The 26,826-nt window shown below is 41.0% G+C and overlaps 1 protein-coding gene across 4 annotated transcripts in view; it reads left to right on the top strand.

The window, feature by feature from the left end:
• The window catches only part of THRB (thyroid hormone receptor beta), a 448,771-nt gene that overhangs the window by 398,143 nt on the left and 23,802 nt on the right, over positions 1-26,826 (top strand). For 3 of the 4 annotated variants that reach the window (XM_073568345.1, XM_073568354.1, XM_073568358.1), the window contains one exon: positions 25,243-25,343. In XM_073568345.1, coding sequence (XP_073424446.1) covers positions 25,243-25,343 — 101 coding nt within the window. Of the gene's footprint in view, positions 1-19,709; positions 20,429-25,242; positions 25,344-26,826 lie in introns of those variants that run through there. The other variant, XM_073568359.1, reaches the window with a different exon arrangement.

Here is a 26,826-nt window from a genome sequence, read left to right as displayed (position 1 = left end):
GGATGGCAGACACTGAATGCCCAAAGGTTGCACCTTGGGAAGCTGGATTCTGAAGGCCTGCCAATCGGAAGATAAAAGTGGGTTAATGAGATTAACACCTATCTCCGCCACTACTGTGGCTCGGCATCAGATGTTGTTTTCCAAGCATAGCAGTGCTAACCGGTGTAAAAAAGCAAGTATGGGCAAAGATGCAGAAGACATATGGTTCAAGCTCTTAGCGGTTGTCATATTTTTTGTTTGAAAGCGAATTGTTCAAGTTTCTCAACTGCTTGGCCCATATCTTAATAGATGCAACTATTGAGAAAATTTCCAACAGGGCTGGATCGCGTCCCCAGCTTGTTGTGGTCCATAACTCTGGCCAGTTGCTTTTGCACCATTGGTCATTGTAGATTGCTGCAAAACCTGTGTTTTTTCCTCCACCCTATTGCAAGCCCTATGTCTTTGCTTGACGTTTCGTTAGCTATGATGCATGTATGACCATTGTATGATTGCAGGAAAGTTTTCCACACAACCAAGTCTGCTTTTAACTAGCGAGTAAGCCTAATTCTATGGCCTGGCTGGGAAATGCCCTTTGTTGCTAAAGATAATCTGCGAGAGAAAGCTCTACCGAACGGCATTACGCGGCTGGCGAATGTCAGTAGGCCCAGTAAGGCCTGCATCTGTTGATGGGTGACTTTTTTTAACTTTACAGAAACCTTCCAGCATCTGTAGAGTTTTCTGAATTTTTTCTGTAGGTAACCGAAAGACCATCTCATTGGTGTCTATTTCGATGCCCAGGAAAGGCAGTACATTACATGATTCGACTGTTTTTTCGGGTGATAGTGGGACACCGAAATGACGTGCTATAAATTTAAATTTGGCTAGTAGGAGGGAGCAGAGTTTAGAATTTTTGGGACCGACGAACAAAAAATCATCGAGGTAGTGAATCAGAGAATTGCTGCCTGTTTCATAATGGTCCACCCAATCTAGGAACGTACTGAATAACTCGAAATAGTGACATGAAATGGAGCATCCCATCAGCAGACACATATCAAAATAATAGTACTGGTCCACCTTGCATCCTAATAGGTGGTAACATTCGGGATGTACTGGCAAAATGCGGAATGCTGATTCTATGTCTGATTTTGCTAGCAGGGCGCCGAGCCCGGCGGCCCCGGACTAATTCTACGGCCTTGTCAAAAGACGTGTATGTGACAGAAGCTTCCTCTGGGGAGATAGCGTCGTTAACCAATTCGCCCTTTGGGTGAGGCAGATGATGGATTAAACGATATTTACCAGGCTCCTTTTTCGGTATAATGCCTAGAGGAGATATTTTGATATTTTTGAAGGGTAGCCACTGAAAGGGGCCCACCATTCTCCCTAGCTCAACTTGCTTTTCTATTTTTTGGTTTAGGATTTCGGGGAATTTTCGAGCTGATTTTAAGTTATTGGCCAGTGTTGGCTCTAGTAAACTTGAATGGGATAAAGAAACCGTCTGTAAAGACTGAGTGTAACAGCCGTGCCGCTTCTTTATTGGGGTACAGGTCTAGCCAGGGGGCCATCGCGGTTACGCTTACCGGGGTTTTGCCTTGTAGGCGCTCTGTTTGTTTGTCGGGTACAGCTTGCTGCTGGGTATCCTCCTCCGAAAGGGGAGCAGTCGTGTCTAAACCTACATAGCGCTTGGAAGCGGCAGCTTCCCTCATTAAATAGCCAGCAGGCCCCTGGTTTTCGTACGACAACTGAGTGTTGACCTGCGGAGTAGTTAGTGGTCGTGGATGAAAAGTGGGGCTGCTTCTGCAACAGCATCAGTTGCAGCCACACATCTGTTGCTTTCACCCCCCCATCCGAGATCGGGCTGTATGGCCAGCCGCCTGCGGAACTCCTCATCATACCGCCACCAGGCGGAACCACCATGGGATTTATACGAATTATATATCAGATCCTGATTTATAAATAATTCGGAGCAACATTCCGGATGCATCTGGCCCATAATACAGCCCAATACTGCGAACGCTTGTAGCTAATTATTCATGGTTTGTGCTACTCTCGATCTATTTCTATCATATGCCCGTTCGTTTTTTCTCCTTTCTCTATCCACTGTCTGTTGGTCGACTGACAATAGAGACCATATGTCAACATAGTCATTATTCCATATTTTTTGTCTTGTCTCTTGGTCTATGTGTGTGCCTAGCGGGCTGATCCCGCAGAAGAAGGCGTCTTTGTGTAAACTCGCTGACTGAAATGTTGCGTTGTTTTCAGCAGTACCGCTTGGTAGCATTAAGTGTTGTATTAGCTCCTTAATCACTGAGGCTACCTCATTCTCCCTTGTGATTACCCCGTTCACCATTAATTCATCATTGACCCTGTAACACTCACCGCCGTGTGAAGCAGGAGGAGTGGTGACCGATGCTGGTCGAAACACGGCTCCCGCAGGCGCAGGAGGGGTGATAACCAAGGATGGAGCAACTCCGGCTCCCGCTATGGCGATAGGCTGGGTAATGCAGTGGCTGGAAGGACCGGGGATTTGAGAGGCGTCTTCCTGACTGAGAGCCATATTTGGAGCGTGTGACTGAATGTCAAGTGCTGTAGCCTGAGTGAAGCCAAGTGATGGCAGAACTCTTGCTCCATGTTGGACAATGACCTGGTGGTCATAATGGCTGTAAGCCCTGTGGGATGGGTATCCCCGGCTGATAGCCTCCAAATTAACCCCCGAATTATGGCGTTCGCTGTGCGCCCAATGTCGCCTATCGGGACTCAGCGACGCCTCGGAGCCTCCTGATGTGGATGTTGATTGAGATGCCAGTATCTACATCAGCTGGTATGTGACTTGTGTCTGCGATCATAACGGGAAGGGTGACTTTTAGAGGGGTAGTGGGAATTAAAGCAGGAATCGTAGGAGGAGGACGCCTTCGTCCGTTATGCCTATAGGGGGTGTTAGGGGCATGTGATTCCTCTGCAAGGGGTGGGTTACTGGCTATAACTGGTAACGCCATGCTGTTGTGCAGCGGTGGAAGGGTTAAATTGCCGGGATATGAGGGGGCGGGGTTAATAAACATTATTTATTAGTTGTTTGGTGTATTGGGGTTGATGTAACTGTGGATATTATGTCCATGTTTGGTGTGAATACAGTAGTATTATACAGTTGCAGAGCGCTTTGATTGGTCGTGCCTGACCGAACAGAGCGCTCTGCAGCTGTGTGAAGTGGTCTCCAGACATCCCCGTGCAGGCGTTTGATCAGCGCCTGCAGGAGACAGCATGGAGACTGGTCTATGGGGGCTCAGACTGATCTCCAGGCCTCCCCGTGCAGGCACAGCATGCGCACCTGCAGGGGACAGCGTGGAGATCACTTCAAGCCTGTCTCGACACTGTTCTGGCCGAGACAGGAAGTGATGTGCTGGAGGGGGCAGGGTCAAGCTATGGAGAGCAGGAAGCCACGCAGTAGGACGCTGGGCAGGGATTTCATGCCGCCGTGCCCGCTGACCCGCTGCCCGCGCCTGGCCAGCGGGGGTCTCACTGATGGTTCCTCCACCTGCAGCCGCTCCAGATGGCAGGTGCCCCGCCCAGACCGGCGGCCTACCCGCGCCAGAGCGACCGCATCGGGAGTGGGTGCCGCCTCCATAGAATCCGGACGCAGAGGACTGGAGGCAAAAATGGTACCAGGGCTCTGTGGGGGGCCGGAGGCAGCACAAAAGCTTCCAAGTGAGTGACCGCCAGAGGGAAAAGGAAGTTCTGACCTGGGCACCTGGATTTAATCCCCTGTAGGTGTGGCCATAGATACCTTCCCCTTCAAGGACCATTGGACAGCAGGGCATCCCAATTAGTACATCACCAGGGGGAGTGGTGTGAGGGGGTGAATTGGGCACTGTCCGTATTTTATTAGCTTTGTCCATGGTGCTCCACAGTCAGAGGCACATTCCTTAGGCAGTACTGTGCCTGCCATTCTGGCCTTTACCCTTTAACCTCTACAGAGTCTGTATTTAAAAAAGGGACTTGTGGGTTGCATCCGCAGAATAGTCGCTGGGCGGTGGAGCAGTCTGGATCAAAACTAAAGAAGGTACGAACCAAGCAAAATCAGATGAAAGGGATGAGGTTAGTGAGATAGCCAAGGTCACAGCCCAGAGAATAGAGTCATAGGCAGAATAATTAGGCGGACAGAAGTATAAGTCAGTTCAGGATCAGCAACCAATATCAAGCAAGCAGAGTCAGGTAACAGAGAAACAGGAGAATATAACCAGGCCCGTACACAATAGCCCTTCACCACCTTTTTATTTTGCATCTTTGTGGTCTTATTTTTTGCCCACCTTCTTCCCAGAGCCATAACTTTGTTTTTTTTGCATCAATATGGCCGTGTGGGGGCTTCTTTTTTGCGGGACAAGTTGTACTTTTGAACAACACCACTGGTTTTAGCATATAGTGTACCATAAAATGTAAAAAAATTTCCAAGTGCTGTGAAATTGCAAAAAAAAGTGCAATTCCACAATTATTTTTTTTTACCTTGTTCACTAAATGCTAAATCTGACCTGCCATTATGATTCTGCATTTAATTGCGAGTATGCAGATACCAAACATGCATAGGTGTTTTTTTTTTATTTAAAAGGTGAAAAAAAATCCAAAGTTTGAAGAAAAAATATTTTTTAAAAATGGTGCCATTTTTCTCGACCTGAAACATCTCTATTTTTCGGGCTAGGTGAGGGCTTATGTTTTGCCGAGCTGAAGTTTTATCGATACCATTTTGGTGTAGATACGATCTTTTGATCGCCTGTTTTTGCATTTTATTGCAATGTTGCGGCGACCCAAAAACGTAATTCTGGCATTTTTTTTTCTCGTTACGCCATTTACCAATTGGATTAATTCTTTTTATATTTTGATAGATCAGACATTTCTTAATGCAGCGATACCAAATATTTTTTTACTTTTTTTTGTGTATAACATAATTTTCCACTTTAACTGATTAATTAGATAAATTTGGAGCGTGATTTCAAACTGAAAAGTCTCAAGAATTGACGTGTTGCTTCTTTTTTTTTGCATTTTTTATTGTTTTATTTTGTATGCAGCAAAAGGGGGGGGTGATTTTAACTTTTATATTTTTTAAAAAGTGGCATTTAACATGTTAATATCCGCGGGTGGATCTTGATTCCACCCACGGCTGTTAGGGGCACATGACAGCTGATCAAATCAAAGGAGGGGCGGCGACGTATGACGTATAACTTTGTCATAGGTCATAAAAGGGATACAGTTGTGGCCAAAAGTTTTGACACCCCTGCAATTTTGTCAGATAATACTCAGTTTCTTCCTGAAAATGATTGCAATCACAAATTCTTTGGTATTATTATTGACATTTCATTTGTCTTAAATGAAAAAACACAAAAGAGAATGAAGTAAAAAGCAAAACATTGATCATTTCACACAAAACTCCAAAAATGGGCCAGACAAAAGTATTGGCACCCTCAGGCTAATACTTACTTGCACAACCTTTAGCCAAAATAACTGCGACCAACCGCTTCCGGTAACCATCAATGAGTTTCTTACAATGCTCTGCTGGAATTTTAGACCATTCTTCTTTGGCAAACTGCTCCAGGTCCCTGATATTTGAAGGGTGCCTTCTCCAAACTGCCATTTTTAGATCTCTCCACAGGTGTTCTATGGGATTCAGGTCGGGACTCATTGCTGGCCACCATTTTCTAGTGCTTTTTGAAGTGTGTTTTGGGTCATTGTCCTGCTGGAAGACCCATGACCTCTGAGGGAGACCAAGCTTTCTCACACTGGGCCCTACATTATGCTGCAAAATTTGTTGGTAGTCTTCAGACTTTATAATGCCATGCACACGGTCAAGCAGTCCAGTGCCAGAGGCAGCAAAGCAACCCCAAAACATCAGGGAACCTCCGCCATGTTTAACTGTAGGGACCATGTTTTTTTATTTGAATGCCTCTTTTTTTCTCCTGTAAACTCTATGTTGATGCCTTTGCCCAAAAAGCTCTACATTTGTCTCATCTGACCAGAGAACATTCTTCCAAAACGTTTTAGGCTTTTTCAGGTAAATTTTGGCAAACTCCAGCCTGGCTTTTTTATGTCTCGGGGTAAGAAGTGGGGTCTTCCTGGGTCTCCTATCATACAGTCCCTTTTCATTCAGACGCCGACGGATAGTACGGGTTGACACTGTTGTACCCTAGGACTGCAGGGCAGCTTGAACTTGTTTGGATGTTAGTCGAGGTTCTTTATCCAACATCCGCACAATCTTGCGTTGAAATCTCTTGTCAATTTTTCTTTTCCGTCCAAATCTAGGGAGATTAGCCACAGAGCCATGGGCTTTAAACTTCTTGATGACCCTGCGCACGGTAGACACAGGAACATTCAGGTCTTTGGAGATGGACTTGTAGCCTTGAGATTGCTCATGCTTCCTCACTATATGGTTTTTCAAGTCCTCAGACAGTTCTTTGGTATTCTTTCTTTTCTCCATGCTCAATGTGGTACACACAAGGACACAGGACAGAGGTTGAGTCAACTTTAATCAATGTCAACTGGCTGCAAGTGTGATTTAGTTATTGCCAACACCTGTTAGGTGCCACAGGTGAGTTACAGGTGCTGTTAATTACACAAATTAGAGAAGTATCACATGATTTTTCGAACAGTGCCAATACTTTTGTCCACCCTCTTTTTTATGTTTGGTGTGGAATTATATCCAATTTGGCTTTAGGACAATTCTTTTTGTGTTTTTTCATTTTAGACAAATTAAATGAAGATAATAATAACAAAGAATTTATGTTTGCAATAATTTTCAGGAAGGAACAGTATTATCTGACAAAATTGCAGGGGTGTCAATACTTTTGGCCACAACTGTAAATGGCAACTCCCAACATACTGCTGGGAGTTTGAATAGAGTGTGGTTCTGCCGCATAGGTCACATAAGGGTCCTACTTACACTTGCTGATTAACTGTTCTGCAGAAACATGCACTCTCCCTGGTGGGGGCAGCATCTTTAATCTTAGTCACACCAATACACTTAGCAAGATTCCACCTGTATTTCACAGTAATGTTAGCAACAATGATACCTCCATTGTCAGCATCAGGGACAGAGCAAGTGTGACCCTGCCTGGCAGCAGAAGCAGAGGTTGTTGGAGCAGAACCAGACATGGATTTATCAGTACGATATTTTATTGAACAAATATAGCATTTTTCTTTTTTACACAATAACTTGATTGATTTGTTGAGTGTCCTGTTGAAATATGTAGCTGCTATATAATAATAACAATTTTATTTTTATAGCACCAGCATATTCCGCAGCACTTTACATTATAGAGAGGACTTGTGCAGACAAAAGACATTACAGCATAACAATAATTACATAAATCTACAGATACCAAGAGAAGTGTGGGCCCGGCTTGCAAGCTTACAATCTATGAGGAGATAGGGGAGACACGAAAGGTGGGTGGTAACAATTGCTTTCATTGTTGGGACCAGCCATAATGTAAGGGTACCGTTACATTTAGCGATGCACCAGCGATTCCGACCACGAAACGACCCGGTCAGGATCGCTGGTGCATCGCTAAATGGTCGCTAGTGAGCTGCCAAACAGGCAGATCTCGCCAGCATTATAGCAGTGGTCGGCGGTCGTTACTTACCTGTCAGACGCGGTGATGAAGACGTCCTCCCGCCCGCGTCCTCGCGTCGCTCGTCGGCACCAGCAGGAAGTGGCCGACGAGAAACGGTCCAGGACGTTCTCGCACGATCAGCGATAACCAGCGGGGGAGCCGGTCGGAGGTAAGTATCACACATAGCGATATCGCTAGCAATATCATATCGGTGACGCTTTAGCGATATCGCTAGCGATCTTGCTGTGTGTAACGGGGGCTTTAGAAATCGGGTGTTCATGTAATGCTGCATGAACCGGTTATCAGCCTAAATATGTAACAGTACAGACACAGAAGGCTATTAAAAGCGTGTGAGAACATGATACGAGGAACCTGGTTATGGTAAAAATTTTGAATGGGCAACACAGGGATAGTTAACTAAATGTGTTGAAGCAGTAGGCCAGTCTGAAGAAATGCATTTTTAGGGCATGCTTAAAACTGTGGTGATTGGTGATTAATCAAATTATCCTGAGTAGTGCATTCCAAAAAATTGGCACAGCACATGATAAGTCTTGGAGACAGGAGTGGGAGGTTCTGATTATTGAGGATGTTAACTTCAGGTCATTAGCAGGATAGAGGGGATGGGTAGGATGGTAGACTGAGACAAGGGAGGAGATATAGGGTGATGCTGAGTCATGGAGTGTTTTTTGAGTGAGGGTAATAAGTTTGTACTGGATTTTGGAGTGGATGGGTAACCATTGCAATGACTGGCACAAGGTAGAGGCATCGGTGTAACGGTTGGTGAGGTATATGATCCTGGCTGCAACATTCAAGACAGATTGGAAAGGGGAGAGTTTGGTAAGAGACCGATTAGTAGAGAGTTACAATAGTCTAGATGAGAATGAATAAGAGAAACTGTAAGAGTTTAATAATGGCATAAATTTATCACTGACATAAGTTTGGCTCATCTGTATTAAAAAGCATAATCAGTAGTGTATATGTTTTTCTGAGAACCAAAAGCTCATGTATTAATTTTTATAGGTATAAAGTTAAAAATATCTGGGATAAACAGTTAGATGATCTTTTAAAATGGTTCTGAAAAGCCTAAAATCTGATAATGATGTGAACCAGGCACTGCGGCACTTTGAAAATTTCTAGTTGATCATGAGTCAGCTTGAGCTTATTTAGCATCAGAAAAGACACTACACTTGAATTTAATATTACTTATTTTAAAACTAATGTTATCATCTAAAATGCCAAGTTGACTTTTTTATGTAGCACAACCCTTGTAGTCATTCATTTTTTTATTCTAAACCAATGAAACAATGATGAGATCTCAGATTAAAGGGAACTTGCCAGAATATTTTCACCACTGAAACGAATGGAATGAAGTGTAACGGCATGCCCCTAATATACTTCCAGGTTATAGCACCACTCCAACATATGTTTTTATTCTGCCGGTGGTATCACTAATGTAAGTTCCCTGTGACCTAGTAAGATACTTACCAGCCGCCGTCTTCTTCTGTTCTTGGCACCGCTCATTTTCTGCTGTTGTGACCTGCTGGATCACTCCAGTGTTTCCTGGGCGAGAGCCAGAATGAGGTTCTCATAGACTTACAATGAGAGCTAGTGACTGTTACCTCTGACTTATAATCACGAGATGGTGGAGCAGGACCATGTCAGTGCTGGGAAAAGCAGAAGACTGCAACTGGTATGTATCTTACTAGGGGTAGGGGACATGGAGTAGTGACGCCACACCAGCGCTGAAATAAAAAAAGTGCTAAAGTGGTGCTTTGATTTACATGTGGCTTCAAAGTGTGATTTATAAGTATAAAGAAGTATCATTTTTTATTATTTTATGACTTATACAGTCTAGTTTCAGTGGTAAAATCATACTGACAGGTTCACTTCACAGAAATGAGATGTTGAAATATATGAGCTGTTGTGCTATAAAATCAGTTTCTGAGCTGCAAAATGACTGTGATGAAACATTATTGAAACCAGAATCATAATCATCGGAATAGCATTATTCAGTTGAAATGTTCTGCTACATATTTAAACTATAAGCTTTTGTTTCCATATAATTAATTCTGTATAAGAAAACCAACTGTATAATTAAGCCAAATGTTTGAACGCTACATTTGGGTCATTTATGTTTATTTGTAGACAGATACTGTACATGGAGTTTACCTTTCAGAATTATTGTATTTGTGAGAACACATGGGATAATAATATATTCCATCACTTTTTTTTTTTAACTTTGTAGGTTTTGTATTCGTTGTATGAAGGGATTGTAAATTTTATAGAGGATTACTATATGCTTCTTTGCTTGGATATCGTGTTATCCGAGCACGCTCAGGTGTTATCCGAGTATCTTGAGCGTGCTCGAATAATATGTTCGAGTCCCCGCGGCTGCATGATTCGCGTCTATTAGACAGCCGCAACCCATACTTAGATTCCCTCACAGTATTCAGTCAATCCCTGCATGTGTTGTGACTGTCTAATAGATGCGAATCATGCAGCCGCAGGGACTCAAACATATTATTCGAGCACGCTCAAGATACTTGGATAACACCAGAGCATGCTCTGATAACACGCTATCCGAGCACGATCGCCTATCACTAGAGTTGAGCGACTTTGGTCGGATCAGGTTTCATGAAACAAAATTTGAGTCGGATGAAACTGGTCCGACTAGGGCAAAAAAAGTCGGAGTTTCGTCCGAAACCCGACCCCAATGCAAGTCAATGGGGAATAAAAGTCGTTCCCCATTGACTTGCATTGGGGTCGCGTTTCGGACGAAACTCCGACTTTTTTTGCCCTAGTCGGACCAGTTTCATCCGACTCAAATTTTGTTTCATGAAACCCGATCCAACCAAAGTCGCTCAACTCTCTATCACTAATAGATATACTAACACTGAAACTCTTCATAAGTATCACAGCTGTACGAACCACTACTGCACTGAAAATTCAATGTGAATCAGTTGGACCCAAAGTGCTCATACATATGGTAAATATCTATTTCTTTTAACTTCACCCTCATACATGCACGCTTATTTTGACTGTACATGCATGTATTCTGAAAAGGAAATTGAGTAACTCATAGGGAAACAGGACCTTCATGTTAAAATCTAACATCCTTCCCCCAACATCTGTTATCACGAGTAGCTTTGGTCCCCAGACACACTAGATAGACAGTTCCCTCAAAATCGGTGAGTTCAACTTCATTAGTGCTTCTCAAAATAATTTTTCAGCAGGCCAAGCATGTATCAGCCACTGGTGGCAATAGCGATTATTATTTTGGTCCCTTGACCAATTATAAGATTTGCTAGTACTCCAGTGGGCCAGTCTTATGCTATGGGAATTTTTTTTTTTAGAAAACACATCAGAAATACTATAAAGACCATACAAATTATCAGATGGGTTCACTTAATATAAAGGCACATATTTCTGGAAACTGGTGGATTGAAAAAACAACAAAAATAACAGAATACTTAAGGGGTAGTAGAAATAGTAAAATTAAACACTGGCGACAGGTTTTAGCAGAAAATAAGAAAGCCCTGATTATGGCCAAAATGTTGACAAAATGTGTATTACCAGTATTTAGTCACTACCCTGTCCCCAATATTTTTAGTAAAGAAGATAGTGGATCAGCACCATTTTAACAAACCATGTAATGTGGGGGGGTAGAAAGGAATCACATCCCGCTTATGGATGATATGTAGAAAAGAAATCTGCAGCTTTCCAACTCTAATGAAATTTTATGCTGTATCCAGCAAGTGATCAGCTCCTGGTGCTAAAACAATCATTACAAGTAGTGATGAGCGAGTATACTCGTTGCTCGGGTGGTCTCCGAGTATTTTGGTGTGGTCAGAGATTTAGTGTTTCCCGAAGTAGCTGCATGATTTGCGTCTGCTGGACAGGCTGAAAACATGTGAGGAATGCCTGTTTGTTAGAGAATCCCCACATGTATTCAGGCTGTCCAGCAGCCACAAATCATGCAGCTACTTCGGGAAACACTAAATCTCTGAGCACACCAAAATACTCAGAGATCACCCGAGCATGCTCAGGAAAAGCAACGAGTATATACTCGCTTATCACTAATTACAAGCAAACAAAAGCACCTGCTTGATAAGAGAGGCATTGCAGAAATCTGTGTTTTAACTCCTACAGCTTGCTTTCTTCAGTTTACATAGCAAAAACCTGCTGACAGATTCCCTTTAAGTCTCCATGTGACACATGCACCTACCATGGAGAACAAAGCATATTCAATATTATACACTTCCCATAAAAGTTAGATGACTGCTACTAAGAGGAACAGCAGCTCTAGACAACCCCTGTAACTCGAATATCCTGGATGCTTTTCTCTGTATACAAATACAGATCTTGAATATACAGATAGATAAGGTTTTATTAATTTAAAGGGAATTTGTCAACACAAAGTGACCATTCAAACCAAGCACACATGTTTGATGCACCCTTGGAGTGGCCATACAGTTCAGTGCACCTTCCCATCGACTTGTTTTCCCTCTATTTTCTCCCTCCTCTTCCTAAATTGACAGCTTTGGCTTTACCTAGTGGAGTGCAGTTAGACGTAAAACAAGTCGGTGGGAAGGTGCAACAAACTGGCCACTCCAGTGGTGCACTGAAAACCTGGGCTTGGTTCGAACAGTCATTTTTTGCTGAAAGACTCCCTTTAAACTAATAAAACCTTATGGATCTGTATATGCTAGATCTGTAACGTGGCATCCCGTATACCTGAGAATGTTTTGAGCAGCCTCTCTTCTTGGTAAAAGTAATCTAATTTCTATGGAAAGTGTATAATATTGAAAATGCATTGTCCTCTTTGGTAGGTGTATGCATACATACATAAGGTTTTATTAGTTTAACCCCAGCAGCCCATTTTCACCTTCCTGACCAGGACAAATGAATTCTGACCGGTGTCACTTTATGAGGTAATAACTCTGGAACGCTTCAACAGATCCCAGTGATTCTGAGAATGTTTTTTGTAACACATTGTACTTTATGTTATTGGTAAATTTAGGTCGATATTTTTTGTGTTTATTTGTCAAAATATTTGAATTTTACAATTTTCAAACTTTTCATTTTTATACCCTTAAACCAGATAGTTATATCCCAAAAATAGTTAATAAATAATATTTCCCTCATGTCTACTTTACATCACAATCATTTTTGAAACATATTTTTTTTGTTTGGAAGTTGAAAGGGTTAATAGTTGACCAAACCTTTTTTTTAGGGACTACATCATATTTGAAGTGACTTTGAGCGGCCAGAAAATTCACAAAAGTGACACCATTCTGAAAACCACACCCCTCAAAGTGTTCAAAACCACATTCAAGAAGTTTATGAACCCTTCAGTTGCTTTTCAGAAATTAAAGCCATGTATTTTTCCCCAAAAAATTTTGCTTTAGCCCCAAATTTTGCATTTTCACAAAAGTATAGAAATCCAATTGGTCTCCTATATTTTCTACTTCAAGAGAAGGTGACCAAAAAAAGCACAATATACCAATACAATTGCAAAAAATTACATTTACTTTATTATTTTCCACATGACAAAATTTATGTTATAAAAGAGAATGCCTCCAATGTGAGGAATTTTTAGGCTAAGAACATCATTATACACTAGGTTACAAAGTTCATATAATTGTATTTAATAATAAATAAGGAATTAAATATTATACTACAATTTCTCAACAAAATTACTCCTTTAATTATATGTAGTAATCATGCAGCCTGTATCGACACTCTGTAACAAGCCAGACAACGCCCATGTGCCACTATAGAGTCCATATCCTGGGTTATGTTTTACATAACATTTTGGATCACATTTATCCTGCGCTCTGTGCCGAGCACTTACAGTGGAATTGCTTCCTCACAACCTAGAATTTCACTGCTTTTTTGAGGGTTTTACATAAGTTTATATAAAGAATATGCCTACAACTGTAAACATTTTATTTCCTTTTCATTGTGATGCAAACAACAAATAGGACTAAACAACAGAAAGCTTGAGTGAGCATTACTATTCACCCCCCTAAAGTCATTACTTTGTAAAGCCTCCTTTTACAGCTGCAAATCACTTTGGATATACATGTGGTCAAAATTGTTGGTACCCCTCGTGTAATGACAGAAAAACCCACAATAGTCACAGAAATAACTTGAATCTAACAAACGTAATACTAAATCAAATATCTATGAAAATGAAAAAATGAAAGCCTGTCATTGCTTTTAAACCATGCTTCCACAGAAAAAATAAATAAAACTCATGAAATAGGCCTGGACAGAAATGATGGTACCCTTAACTTAACATTTTGTTGCACAACCTTTTGAGGCAATCACTGCAATCAAATGATTCCTGTAACTGTCAATGAGACTTCTGCACCTCTCTACAGGTATTTTGGCCCACTCCTCAAGAGCAAACTGCTTCAGTTGTCTCGTGTTTGAAGGTTGCCTTTTCCAGACGGCATGTTACAGTTTTTTCCAAAGATGTTCAATAGGATTTAGCTCAGGGCTCACAGGATCGAACTTCAGAATAGTCCAATATTTTCCTCTTAGCCATTCTTGGGTGTTTTTAGCTGTGTGTTTTGGACCATTATCCTGTTGTAAGACCCATGACCTGCAACTGAGACCAAGCTTTCTGAAGTTGTGCAGCACATTTATCTCTAGAATCTATTTATAGTCTTGAAATTTCATTGTACCCTGCACATTCTAGACACCCTGTGCTAGATGCAGCAAAGCAGCCTCAGAAAATAACAGAGCCTCCTCCATGTTTCACAGTAGGGACAGTGTTCTTTTCTTGATATGCTTCATTTTTCCATCTGTGAACACAGAGCTGATGTTCCTTGCCAAAAAGTTCCATTTTTGTCTCATCTGTCCTTAGGACATTCTCCCAGAAACTTTGTGGCTTTTCAACATGTAGTTTTCAAATTCCAGTTTGGATTTTTATGATTTTATTCAACAATCATGTCCTTGGTCGTCTCCCTTGAAGTCAACTTTGGCTCATACAGCGACGGATGGGGCAATCTGACATTGATGTTCCTTGAGCTTGCAGTTGACCTTTAATCTGTTTAGAATTTTTCTGGTCTCTTTTGTTACCGTTCTTATTATCCGTCTCTTTGATTTGTCATCCATTTTCCTCCTGCAGCCACCTCCAGGGAGGTTGGCTACAGTCCCATGGAGCTTAAATTTGTGAATAATATGTGCAATTGTAGTCACAGGAACATCAAGCTGCTTGGAGATGGTCTTATAACTTTAACTACTTTTAATATGTTTGTCAATAATTTTGTTTCTAATCTCCTGAGACAACTCTTCTCTTCGCTTCCTCTGGTCCATGTTTAGTGTGATACACACCATGTCACCAAACAGCACAGTGAGTATCTGTAGCCCTCTATACAGGCCCACTCACTGATTCCAAGATTGTAGACACCTCTGATGCTAATTAGTGGACACACCTTGATTTAACATGTCCCTTTTGTCACATTATTTTCAGGGGTACCATCATTTCTGTTCAGCATTCTGTAATGTAACCTGAAAGATAAGAAAAACGAGTTATATTATACTCACCCAGGGGAGGTCCGGGTCCGGTTCGGGTCCGGAGGGAGTCACGGTCCGGTCCGGCGCCTCCCATCTTGCAGCGATGACATCCTCTTCATTCCTGCCTGTTGCGGCTCCAGCGCAGGTGCACTGCTCTGCCCTATTGACCTCTGCCACAGATTTTCAATTTGATAACGTTTTGGGCTTTGACTATGACACTTCAAAACATTCACCCATTCCCCTTAAACCATTTGAGTGTTGCTTTAGCAGTATGCTTTTGGTCATTATTTTGTTGGAAGGTGAACCTTCTTCCCACTCTCAAATCAATGACAAACTGAAACAGGTTTAGCTCAAGAATATCCCTGTATTTTGCACCATCCATCTTCTCCTCTATTCGGACCATTTTCCATATCACTGCTGCTGCTTAAAAACATCCCTACAGCATGATCCTGCCACCACCATATCTCACTGTGAGGATGATGTTCTTGGAGTGAAGAGCTGTGTTGGTTTGACACCAGACACTGTGTTTACCTTGGTGGCCAAAAAGTTCAATTTTGGTCTCATTTTACCACAGCACCTTCCTCCATACTGTTGAGTAGTCTACCATATGTCTTATGGAAAACTCAAAACAAGCCTTTCAATTTTTGTGTGTAAGTAAAGACTTTTTTCTGCCCAGTCTTTCATAAATGCCACCTGTATGGAGTAGAGCTTATTGTGGTCATATGGACAGATACTGTTGCTGCTTGGGAACTCTGCAGCTCCTTCAGGGTTACTTTTGATTTCTGTGCTTCCTCTCTGATTAATGCCCTCCTAGCCAGTCCGAGAGTTTTAGTGGGTGGCCCTCACTTGGCAGTTTTGTTGTGGTACCATGTTCTTTCCATTTGATGTCAATGTATTTGATAGCACTCTGGGGGATCATGAGAGATTGTGATATTTTTTATAACTCAACCCTGACTTGTACTTCTCAACAACTTTATCCCTGACTTGTTTGGAGGTTTCCTTGGTCCTCATGGTGTTTTTTGGGTTAGTGGTGCCTCTTGCTTAATACGGTTGCAGTCTTTGTGGACTTTCAAAAAAGGTGTGGATATACTGATAGACCATGTGACACTTAGATTGCACACAAGTGGACTTCCTTTCACTAAGCATATTTCACTTATGAAGGTACTTGCTTCCACCAGAAATTACCGTATATACTCATGTATAAGCCGAGACACCTAATTTTGCCATGAAAAACTGGGAAAACGTATTGACTCGAGTATAAGTCGGTATGCATTGTCTCCTCATCCCTATCCTTGTATGCATGGTTCCTCATCCCTATCCTGGTATGCATGGTTCCTCATCCCTATCCTTGTATGCAAGGCTCCTTATCCCCATCCTTGTCTGCATGGGTCCTCATCCCTGTCTTGGTATGCATCGGTCCTCATCCCTGTCCTTGTATGCATGGCTCCTTGTCCCTGTCCTTGTCTGCATGACTCCTCATACCTATCCTGGTATGCATGGCTCCTCATCCCTATCCTTGTTTGCATAGTTTATCATTGCTATCCTTGTATGCATGGACCCCCATGAGAAAAGAATAAAAACACCTCCTACTTACCTTCCCTGTGCGCCCTTGCAGCATCCTGTTGTTCTGTCTTCCAGCAGCTCCCGCGGCCAGGTGATCACATGTCCTTTCTCATTAAGGTAATGAATATTCACCTCTCTCCACTCAGCGGGGACACATGATCACTCAGCCGCTGCTGGAAGCTGGAACAAGATGCTGTGAGGGTGCACAGTGAAGGTAAGTAGGAGGTTTTTTTTTTACAGCTGCTGGAAGCTGGTGGCTGCGGCTGTAACTGTGCGTGCTATAAGAGAAATGACTATTCATTGCCAGTGCAGTGAATATTAATTTCTCTTTAGCAGCGGGCACAGTTACAGCTGCAGCCACCGGCTCCTGCCTCCTGTAACCCGCTGCTCCGCAGCTCCCCCTCCCTCGCCAACTTCTGGGACAGTGACTCGTGTAAAAGCCAAGGGGGGGCGTTTTCAGCACAAAAAAAGTCCTGAAAAACTTGGCTTGTATATAAGGTTATAGGGGCTTCATAGCAAAAAGAGTGAATACATATGCACATGCCAATTTTTTGTTATTTGATCCCATAAATTTAATTTTTGCCTAGATTTTTCTCACTTCACCAACTTAGACTATTTAGTGCTGATGCATCACACATAAATCAGATTAAAAAAATATTTAAACACAGGTTTTAATGTAACAAAATAGGTAAAAAGCCAAAGGGATGAATACTTTTGCCAGCCACTGTACATCAGAGTTTCCATCTAAATCTTCGAATGACGTGATATAAAAGAAAACCTTGAGGGATCCATTCGGGACAAGATGACATTTTCAACCATACTATTTTTATTCCCATTTGACTTTTTGATCGCGTTTTATTCCACTTTTTTCAGAGGTATGATGAAAAAGCTTATTTTTATGCCACTTTTTTATTGTGTTCATTGAAGGGATTAACTAGTGTGATAGTTTTATAGGTCAGGTCATTCCAGACGCAGCAATTCCAAATATGTGTACTTTGTTTATTTTTGTTTTTATATAAATATATGTATTTATTGGTATAATATTTTTTAAATTTGTTTATTTTGTGATATTTTTAAAACATATTTTTTAATTTTTTTTTTTTACTTTTTTTTAACTTTTCACTTAGGGTATGTGCACACGCTGCGGTTTTGGGTCAGAAAAAAACGAAGATAAATCTGCACTGTGTGCACATAGCCTTAGTCCCTCCTTGTGACTTTAACCTTTATTACTCTAACCTCTGATATTGTGCATTGCAATATACCAGCACTGCAATGCATTATACAGTACCTGTCAGTGTAACACTGACAATGAAGCCTCTTAGACCAGTCTCCTGGCATGGTCTAACAAGGCTTCCATAGCTGGCAAACCCCAGAGATCGTCATGATGACCTCTGGTTGCCATGCCAATGATCGGGCCCTCACAATGACATGGGTCGCTGATTGGAAGTGAGTGGGAGCTCCCTCTCCCAGCCTTCTAAATGCTTCGACTGCTATCGACCACTGCATTTAGGGTGTTAAGTGGCCCTGAGCAGTACAGGCATCACTCATGGCCATGACAGCCGGAGCTTGGCCATCACGTACGGCAAGCTCCCAGCACTGTGCCTCGCCAATCACAATAATGTACCCATAAGTCAAAGGTCGGAAACCCCAACCATGACATATGGGTACGTCAAAGTGTATGAAGAGGTTAAAGAGAGTCTGGGATCACAAAATGACTGTTCAAACTATGCACAGGTGCTTATTGCACCCTTGGAATTTGCCAGTTTAGTGCACCTTCCCACCTACTTGTTTTCCTCTTATCTCTGCTCCTTTGTATAAAGCCAGAGCTGTCAATCAAGGAAGAGGAGGGCAGAGATAGATGTAAAACAGTAGGTGGGAAGGAGCATTGGACAGTTTGGCCATGCCAAGTTTGCGCCAACAACATGTGCTTGATTGAACGGTCACGATTTGCTGATAGACTCCTTTTAACAGGTGAGTATTTAGTTGAGGCCCTATACCCTTAAAGGGTCCTTTGCCTCAATTTGAGTAAATATGCACTCATAGTTTGAGGTATTCTCCTAATAGCGCGGTACCCAACCTAAATAGTCAACTGTTAAAATCGTAAAATGTTATGTATCTGTATACACTGGAACCACAACTGCATACAGAAGCCGGCATCCAGGTGGCCCAGGTTTCAGGGGTGGTCTTCAGTACTGAGCATGCGCTCCTCTCAGCGGTATCTATCTAGCTTTGGCGGTACATTTTTATTCTTTAGGACAAGCCGTACTCTTTGATAGGTGAATGTGCCATGTGGAGAAATGCACAGCGCCAGTGTTTGTATCACTGCCTAGTGACAGAATGTGCCTGTAACCCGCATGTGCTTTACACCAGCCGGACAGCGTGGAGTTATTAACAGGTTTTATGTTCTTTAGTTCTTTTCTAATTTCCATCAAAATATGGAATTGTAACTTGTTATAAGGTTGTGGATATCTAGTGTGTATGATTGATGTAAAGTTATTTATTGGTGAGATGTCTGCTTGCATTATTAGCCCATTTTCTATGTTCTTTTCCACCAATTTGTTCATTTCATAGTGCTGTTGTCTGCAGAAGTGGCATGGCATTAGGATAGGTTGAAAATGTGCAGCTGGGTCTATGCCACCTTATGATAACAAACTTGCATTAAAAAACATTTCTTAGAAAATGTATAAACTTTTAATCTACACAACACCATACTTCCCCCATGCATAATCATTAGCACTTCATGATAGTATTCATTATCAATAGATTTTTTTTCTATGCTTTTTGATGGGTGGATGAAGACAGTCCATGAATGGCAATCAATACCTGCCATCATGCAGAAGGTTAATGCTGTAACGCCAAATCAATAGAACTGATTGTGGATTATGTGGTTACAATGTTCACCTTTTAGATTCTGGTATGGGTCATATAGGTTTTTCCTATTGAGTTTCTTTAAGGATAGAGTTAAAACCTCAGCCTATTGATTTTAGGATTTTATGCAGCCCTCTGACTCACTTAGGCTTTGCTTTTTAAGTTGTCAAGAATATGTCACCCTGATGGGTCTTGAATATGACTGCTCAAAGTTACTACCCAAACTTAAATAAAGTCCAGATTGTGGTCTGCCCGCCTTGTGTTGTGGCTCTAATACCTTCTGCTACCTGTCTGTGAAGCCATCTTCCTAGGATTTAGCCGTGGCTCATAGATTAGGACCTTAAACTGTCATAAATCTCTTTTCCAACATGTTTGACTTCTCAGTAACATCCTAGATATAAATAGGATCTCAGCACACAAGGTGCTGCTCCAAATCATACCAGGGTGCTTCGCTTTGAGACAGGCTTCAGTTTGTATTGTATATTCATCATTTTCTCCCCTCGTTCCATGTGTGTACCTGCTCGTGTGTGTGTGTGGTGCATACGTAAAGTAGAAGCTCACCCTGGATATCAAAATGAACTACTGCCTTCAAGAAATGTACGAAATGCCCCAGTGTGCATCTAACGCCTTCTGCATGCAGCCCCCCGAGCACTGCACCTATATAGAAGATAGCGAGACCTACAGCTCTTGTGAGGCTTATGTCCTACACAACAATAATATATATATGGATCAGGCCTGGGCGGTGAATCAGGCTTATACTTCCAGTTACCCTGGAAACATGTTTAAAAGCGAGTACTCAGAAATGGACATGGCCCTGAATTCGTACAACCAACCCGAGTATTTCTCTGAGGAAAAAGCAACTTTTTCACAGGGGCAGTCTCCGATGTTCTCCCAGAAAAAAGGTAGGGACGCTTTTGTCTTTCCATGTTTTTAATAAGTGTTTTTTTTTTTTTTGCATGTCTGCTCACCTGCCTTGGATCTTTAAAGTTGCAAATTTGATTTAACACATATCTGTCCTTCCGAGCCCGTCTGTAATCAGCCAAAAGACGTTGTCCGTGTTGCTAGGAGATTAAAATGTTTTTTTTTTTATTTCTCTGCCCGAGAGAATTTCTTTGATGCAATTTGAAATTTGTGCTATTCTTCAGACGACCCTTCATTAGGGAGCACAAAAGCGAGAGCGAAATTGGGGGGTCTCGGTGCGCACTGAGCGACAGCTGCAACAAGGGCGCTTTGTGCTGCTGAATTCCGTCACCCGTATAGAAGTGGAGATGCTTGACGCTGGTGTTTTTGTGTAATTAACCCCTATTTTTCACATACATATAATATTACTGACTATACAACATTCACATAGAGAAGTGTCCGTCAGCCGTTACACAGCAATACCTGGAAGCTGCTCTATCTTACTTTCTGCTAAATACCTAGTAATTGTGCAGTCTTGATTTTCATTCTGCAGAATAACTATTATCATACTGTTTCTTTCTCTTAATACCTCGGTTTATACTGAACGATTTAGCATTTTTGTGTTCAGATTTATTCCATGCTGAAAAATCCAGATATAACAAGACTGTTAACGTTACACAAAACAATACAAGACATTTATTGAGCGGGGAGATAAAATATGTAATATAATAGTTCTCTAGACGTAAAAAGAAATATAGTCATTATACAGCATTTATTCCGATGGAACTTTCTGTCCAAAACTTTCTTTTCTGCAGCCGGCAGAGAAGTCACACCGGAGGTTTCCCTGTGACAATTGTTTCTTCAGCTGCTTTTATCTTCATCATTTCCAATTATGTGTTCTGATTCTTCAATTGTTTTTGGATAATACTGTTTTTTGTTTTCTATTTAATTCCGGCTGCGCACTAAATTAATACCCTCACACCAAGCAATATGTTTAGTCTCGTGGTCATTAAACAATACGTAATAACACCCCATTATGGGAGCTGTAAACTGCATAACGGAGGAACGACTACACAAAAATGTGTCTGTGCCGGAGGGAAACATAAGAGAGAATGTGTCATTTGCTTGTATATATTCTACACAGCAATATCTTAATGCAATAATGCATCATAGCAAATCTATTATTTAGGCTCTACAACATCTTAAGTTTAATATTTAGTTTTATATATAATTTTTCCTATATGCATGTTAAAATTTTCATCTAAATTTACTTTCAAATGTCCTTTCAGTTCTATGCCTCCTTCCATCATGTGACTGTATGTACGTTGGGAGACTGGTGACAAGGACATTATTGTATAGATAGAGCCTGTCATGTCTCTTTAGTCTAAATATATTTTTAGCGTTAAATCAACATTATTGAATTTCTTACAAGAGGCAATTAATTCAGTGATGAGGACAGAAGGCTGCTGAAAGCACACGCTTGTCCCTATTGATCAACATTGATTTGAATTTAATGAAGACTATAGCTACTCATTAACACCAGAGAACAGGTGTCCCCTATCAACCTTCCCACTGGGTTTACAGGACATCAGAAGAGTCACAATGGAATGACTCTTAGAGAATAAGTGTTATAAAAAGACAACTCTGTGTGTAACACAGCCCACTACATATATTCAAGTATCTGTCTGTTCACATCTCTACGTACCGGAGAAAAACCTCTCCAGAGTAAAGGGTCAAAACGTCACTATGGCACGTTCCAATGCCTCACATCTACAGCACCATACATGGAATATTGAATCAGATACTGTGGCCCTGAATAGCTCTCAAATATTCTATCTATTTTATCTCTCTATTTATCTAACTATCACTATCTATCATCTATCTATCTGTCTATCTATCGCTATCTATTGTCTATCGCTATCTATCTATATCTTTCTATCTGTCTATTTCATATCTATCTATAGTATCTATCTCTATTTATCTATCACTATTATCTATTTATCTATCTATCAATCTATCGCTATCTATTATCCATTGCTATCTATGTATCTATCTCATATCTATATATCCATCTAAATTATCTATCTATCTATCTATCGATCTGCATGTGTGTGTATATATAGATATATGTGCAATGAATCCAGCAGAACTTTTACTGTACATATGTATTTATATACATCTACACATGTATACTAATATGCTTACACATTTTTAGTAAAAGTGCTGCCAGTTTTGATAGGATGTATAAATGAAAATATGGAAACAATATTATTTTCTAATAGAAACAATTAAAATAGTTTCTATTATGTGGTGATATAGGCCCCGATTCATTAAAGCGATAATTCTGGAGTAAATCACTTTAAATAAAGTCACCAAATTTTTGCTCAGGCCAGTTTTAACCATCACAACTACGATAGGTGGAGATTGGGCCAGGAAGGATGTGTGACGCCACAAATCATCTAATTCTTGATGAACGGAGCTGTTAAATGAGGAATTTTACTCCAGTTCCTGAATGGAGTAAAACTTGTGGCAAAGTGCACGGAGATGCACGCTACTTGTCAGATGCTGCCGGTTCATCAAATTTCATTTTCAAATCTGCTTTTAAATTAAGTTTACTAAATTAATACTAAAAGTATAAAAATGAAAACATATTTTAGATATTTATTTTTTATTGTAATATTTTAAATTTTTCCAGCTGATCTCTTGCTCCAGTACATTCAAATGGGCAAAGACTAACTTGTCTTAACCTGTCGAACACCTTTTATACATATAACAAAGTAAAATTGGCAATTTGGAGAGTAAATTGACAAACATTAATCTGTAAACCCTCTTAAGTATATATTTTGTTACTGGTGCACTGTTCTTGGAAGCCTGAAAGCTGTCAATAGGACTTCCACAGACAGGCTTAGCACAAACAACTCCGCTTACCAGATTCAAGAGGTTGCCCTGGCCTTCACCCTTGAACCCCTATATAGGGATTTGGACTTACACAGGGACCCCTGGACCTGGGCCAAAAAGTCAACATGCAATGCCAATATCACGAGGTCACGTCAGGGACAAAATCAGAAAGCTGGTGGTCAAAATACAAGACAGTCAGAAAACAGGATATACAAAATAGCACAGAGGAGCAATGGGGTTTATATAGTAAGGATCTCTGCCTATGGCTCCCAGCAGAGAACTAATTACATTACCAGCGTACTGCAGCCAAACACAGATGGGCAGGAAAGGGACAACTAGTCTCAGCAATCTAAAATCTAATCTTCCACATGCTGCCAACGTCCAGCAGTATCTACAGTATTAGTGCGGCACCACTTAGTGACCAGGGCAAGGGTTGCAGCAGTATGTTCAGACATGGATGTAACATACAGTGGGTACGGAAAGTATTCAGACCCCTTTACATTTTTCACTCTTTGTTTCATTGGAGCCATTTGGTAAATTCAAAAAAGTTCATTTTTTTTCTCATTAATGTACACTCTGCACCCCATCTTGACTGAAAAAAAGCAGAAATGTAGAAATTTTTGCAAATTCATTAAAAAAGAAAACTAAAATATCACATGGTCATAAGTATTCAGACCCTTTGCTCAGACACTCATATTTAAGTCACATGCTGTCCATTTCCTTGTGATCCTGCTTGAGATGGTTCTACTCCTTCATTGAAGTCCAGCTGTGTTTAATTAATCGGATTGGACTTGACTCCCAGACTATGAGAAATAAGATTCTCTGGTCTGATGAGATGAAGATAGAACTTTTTGGTGATATTTCTAAGCAGTATGTGTGGAGAAAACCAGGCACTGCTCATCACCTGCTCAATACAATCCCAACAGTGAAACATGGTGGTGGCAGCATCATGCTATGGGGGTGTTTTTCAGCTGCAGGAACAGGACGACTGGTTGCAATTGAAGGAAACATGAATGCGGCTAAGTACAGAGATATCCTGGATGAAAACCTCTTCCAGAGTGCTCTGGACCTCAAACTTGGCCGAAGGTTCACCTTCCAACAAGACAATGACCCTAAGCACACAGCTAAAATAACAGGAGTGGTTTTTGGTTCTTTTCAGCCAAGATGGGGTGCAGAGTGTACATTAATGAGAAAAAAATGAAAAAGTTAAAGGGGTCTGAATACTTTCTGTACCCACTGTATATGTTACAACCTGTCGAAAAATACAAATTTTACTGATACCTAAAGAACTCTGGCACATTAAGGGTATAGTGCACTACAGTGGTTGTTGACTTTATTGAAGGTTATCTCGAAATACATTTTCAGGTTATTTATGTTCTTAAAGCAATTCCAGTCTTTTTCATTATTAACAAAGACCATCCCCTATTCCATGACATTAATATGCTTAGAAAGATTCCCATAATTTACTAGCATCACAGCTCAGCGATGGGAGCCATGGTACCAGTAGTAGGGCACATGACTGGGAGCATTGCCAAAGGGCCTGGATAGCCAGGGGTACAAATAGTGTTCCTTTTGTTATATTAAAACCGCAGATGTTTGTAAAGAAATAATAAAAAGTTGTATAACCCCTTTAAGAACGTTTCTAGCATAAGAAAACAGTGATAAGTTCTGTGCATACTGTTTATATTCTATTTTAATATGAGACAATACTACTTTATTTCCTAACTGCCAAGCAGATCCACTGGCCATACGATGCACCCTTATGTACTTTACTATGTAGAATTAATTACAGATATGTCGGATTATTGGGTACTATATATAAATTGTCTATGCTGGTGAAAAAAGCTAGTTATGTGTACCAAACAATGTGAAATTTAGCTGAAATTATGGCATTTGTAATACTGTTTTTTTCCTTTAGGGTACATACCCAGCTACTTGGATAAAGATGAACTGTGTGTGGTGTGTGGAGATAAGGCTACAGGGTATCACTATAGATGCATCACCTGCGAAGGGTGCAAGGTAAGTGACGACATATATGCTCCACACAAAATGGTACTAGTTTATTGCAGCATCAGTGAAAAGTTTGGACATCCCTATGGAACATTGGTTTTGATCTAAACTCTTAAGGCTTGAAGTTAAGAGTAAATGTTGTTGTAGGTGTTACTGTATCTGTGTATGCACTCTCCTCCACATGGAAAGTGCAGCATCAAAAAAGAAAAGTTGTGAAATTACAAAAATTGCATGATCGATAGACATATTACTGATATGCAAATGATTAAAAAATTGAAACAAAATTTTAAAAACCTTTTTATTTATACAAATAGAGCATGAGCGTAATGTGCAGAAATACATGCACTTACACGCCTTGGCTCCTATCAATTACCATATATATTCGAATATAAGTCGACCCAAGTATAAGCCGAGACACCTAATTTTGCCACAAAAACTTGGGTAAACTTATTAACTTGCGTATAAGCTGGGTATGCATTGTCCCCTCATCCCTATCCTGGTATGCATGGCTCCCCCCATCCCGTCCTTGTATGAATGGCTCCTTATCCCCTATCCTTGTATGCATGGTTCCTATAAAAAAAATCCTACTTACCTTGCCTTCGCACCCTCGCTGCATCTCATTCAGGCGCCAGCAGCTTTTCTTGCCGAGCGATCACGTGGCCATGCTCATTAAGGTAATGAATATTCACTCCACACCTATGGGAGTGGAGAGGCATGAATATTCATTACAATAATGAGCGGGGCCACGTGACTGCTCAACCGGAAATGCTGCTGGCATCTGAACGAACAATTTGCTGCGATGGCGTGCATGAAGGTAAGTAGGATGTGTGCTGGAAGCCGGCTGTTGTGGCTGTCAATGTGCGCTGTTACAGAGAAATTGATAATCATTTCTCTTTAGCAGTGGCACAGGCTTTAGCCACAGCTGCCGGCTCCTGCCTCTGTAACCAACTGATCTGCCGCTCTCCCACCGTCTTTCTGGGACAATTGGCTGGTGTATAAGCCAAGGGCAGCGTTTTCAGCACAAAAAAATGTACTGAAAAACTCGGCTTATACACAAGTATATATGGTACTTTATTAATAGTTGTCTGAGGAATGAATATTCTGTCACGCTGAATGCACTTGAGCACACAAATCATCAAGATCCGCTGCTGGCATACCCCAACCAATGACATCCTAGATGTGCTCGATGGGTGATGAATCCGGGGACCATGTTTTAGACCAGTGTTTTCAGAGTAGCACAAGCAACATGCGACCTGTCATTGTCATGTTGATAGCAAGTTTTTAGCAAGCCAAACATTGGCTACCTCAAGGAATATAAAATAGAGGATAGTTTCCTGTATTTTCTGTATTTTCTTTTTTCATCACTGTATTATTCCGCTTGTATTAATTCTTAGTTCCCATGTCTTATTATTATTCAAAAATTAGTAAAAAAAAAAAAAAAAAAGTGAAAAATAAATAAACCCCTTGTATGGGTAGATGTGTCCAAATTTTT

The sequence above is a fragment of the Dendrobates tinctorius genome, unplaced genomic scaffold (genome assembly GCF_039654945.1).
Source record: "Dendrobates tinctorius isolate UK_male_01 unplaced genomic scaffold, ASM3965494v1 ptg000005l, whole genome shotgun sequence".
Taxonomy (NCBI): domain Eukaryota; kingdom Metazoa; phylum Chordata; class Amphibia; order Anura; family Dendrobatidae; genus Dendrobates; species Dendrobates tinctorius.
This window is presented reverse-complemented; position numbering and strand designations above follow the sequence as displayed.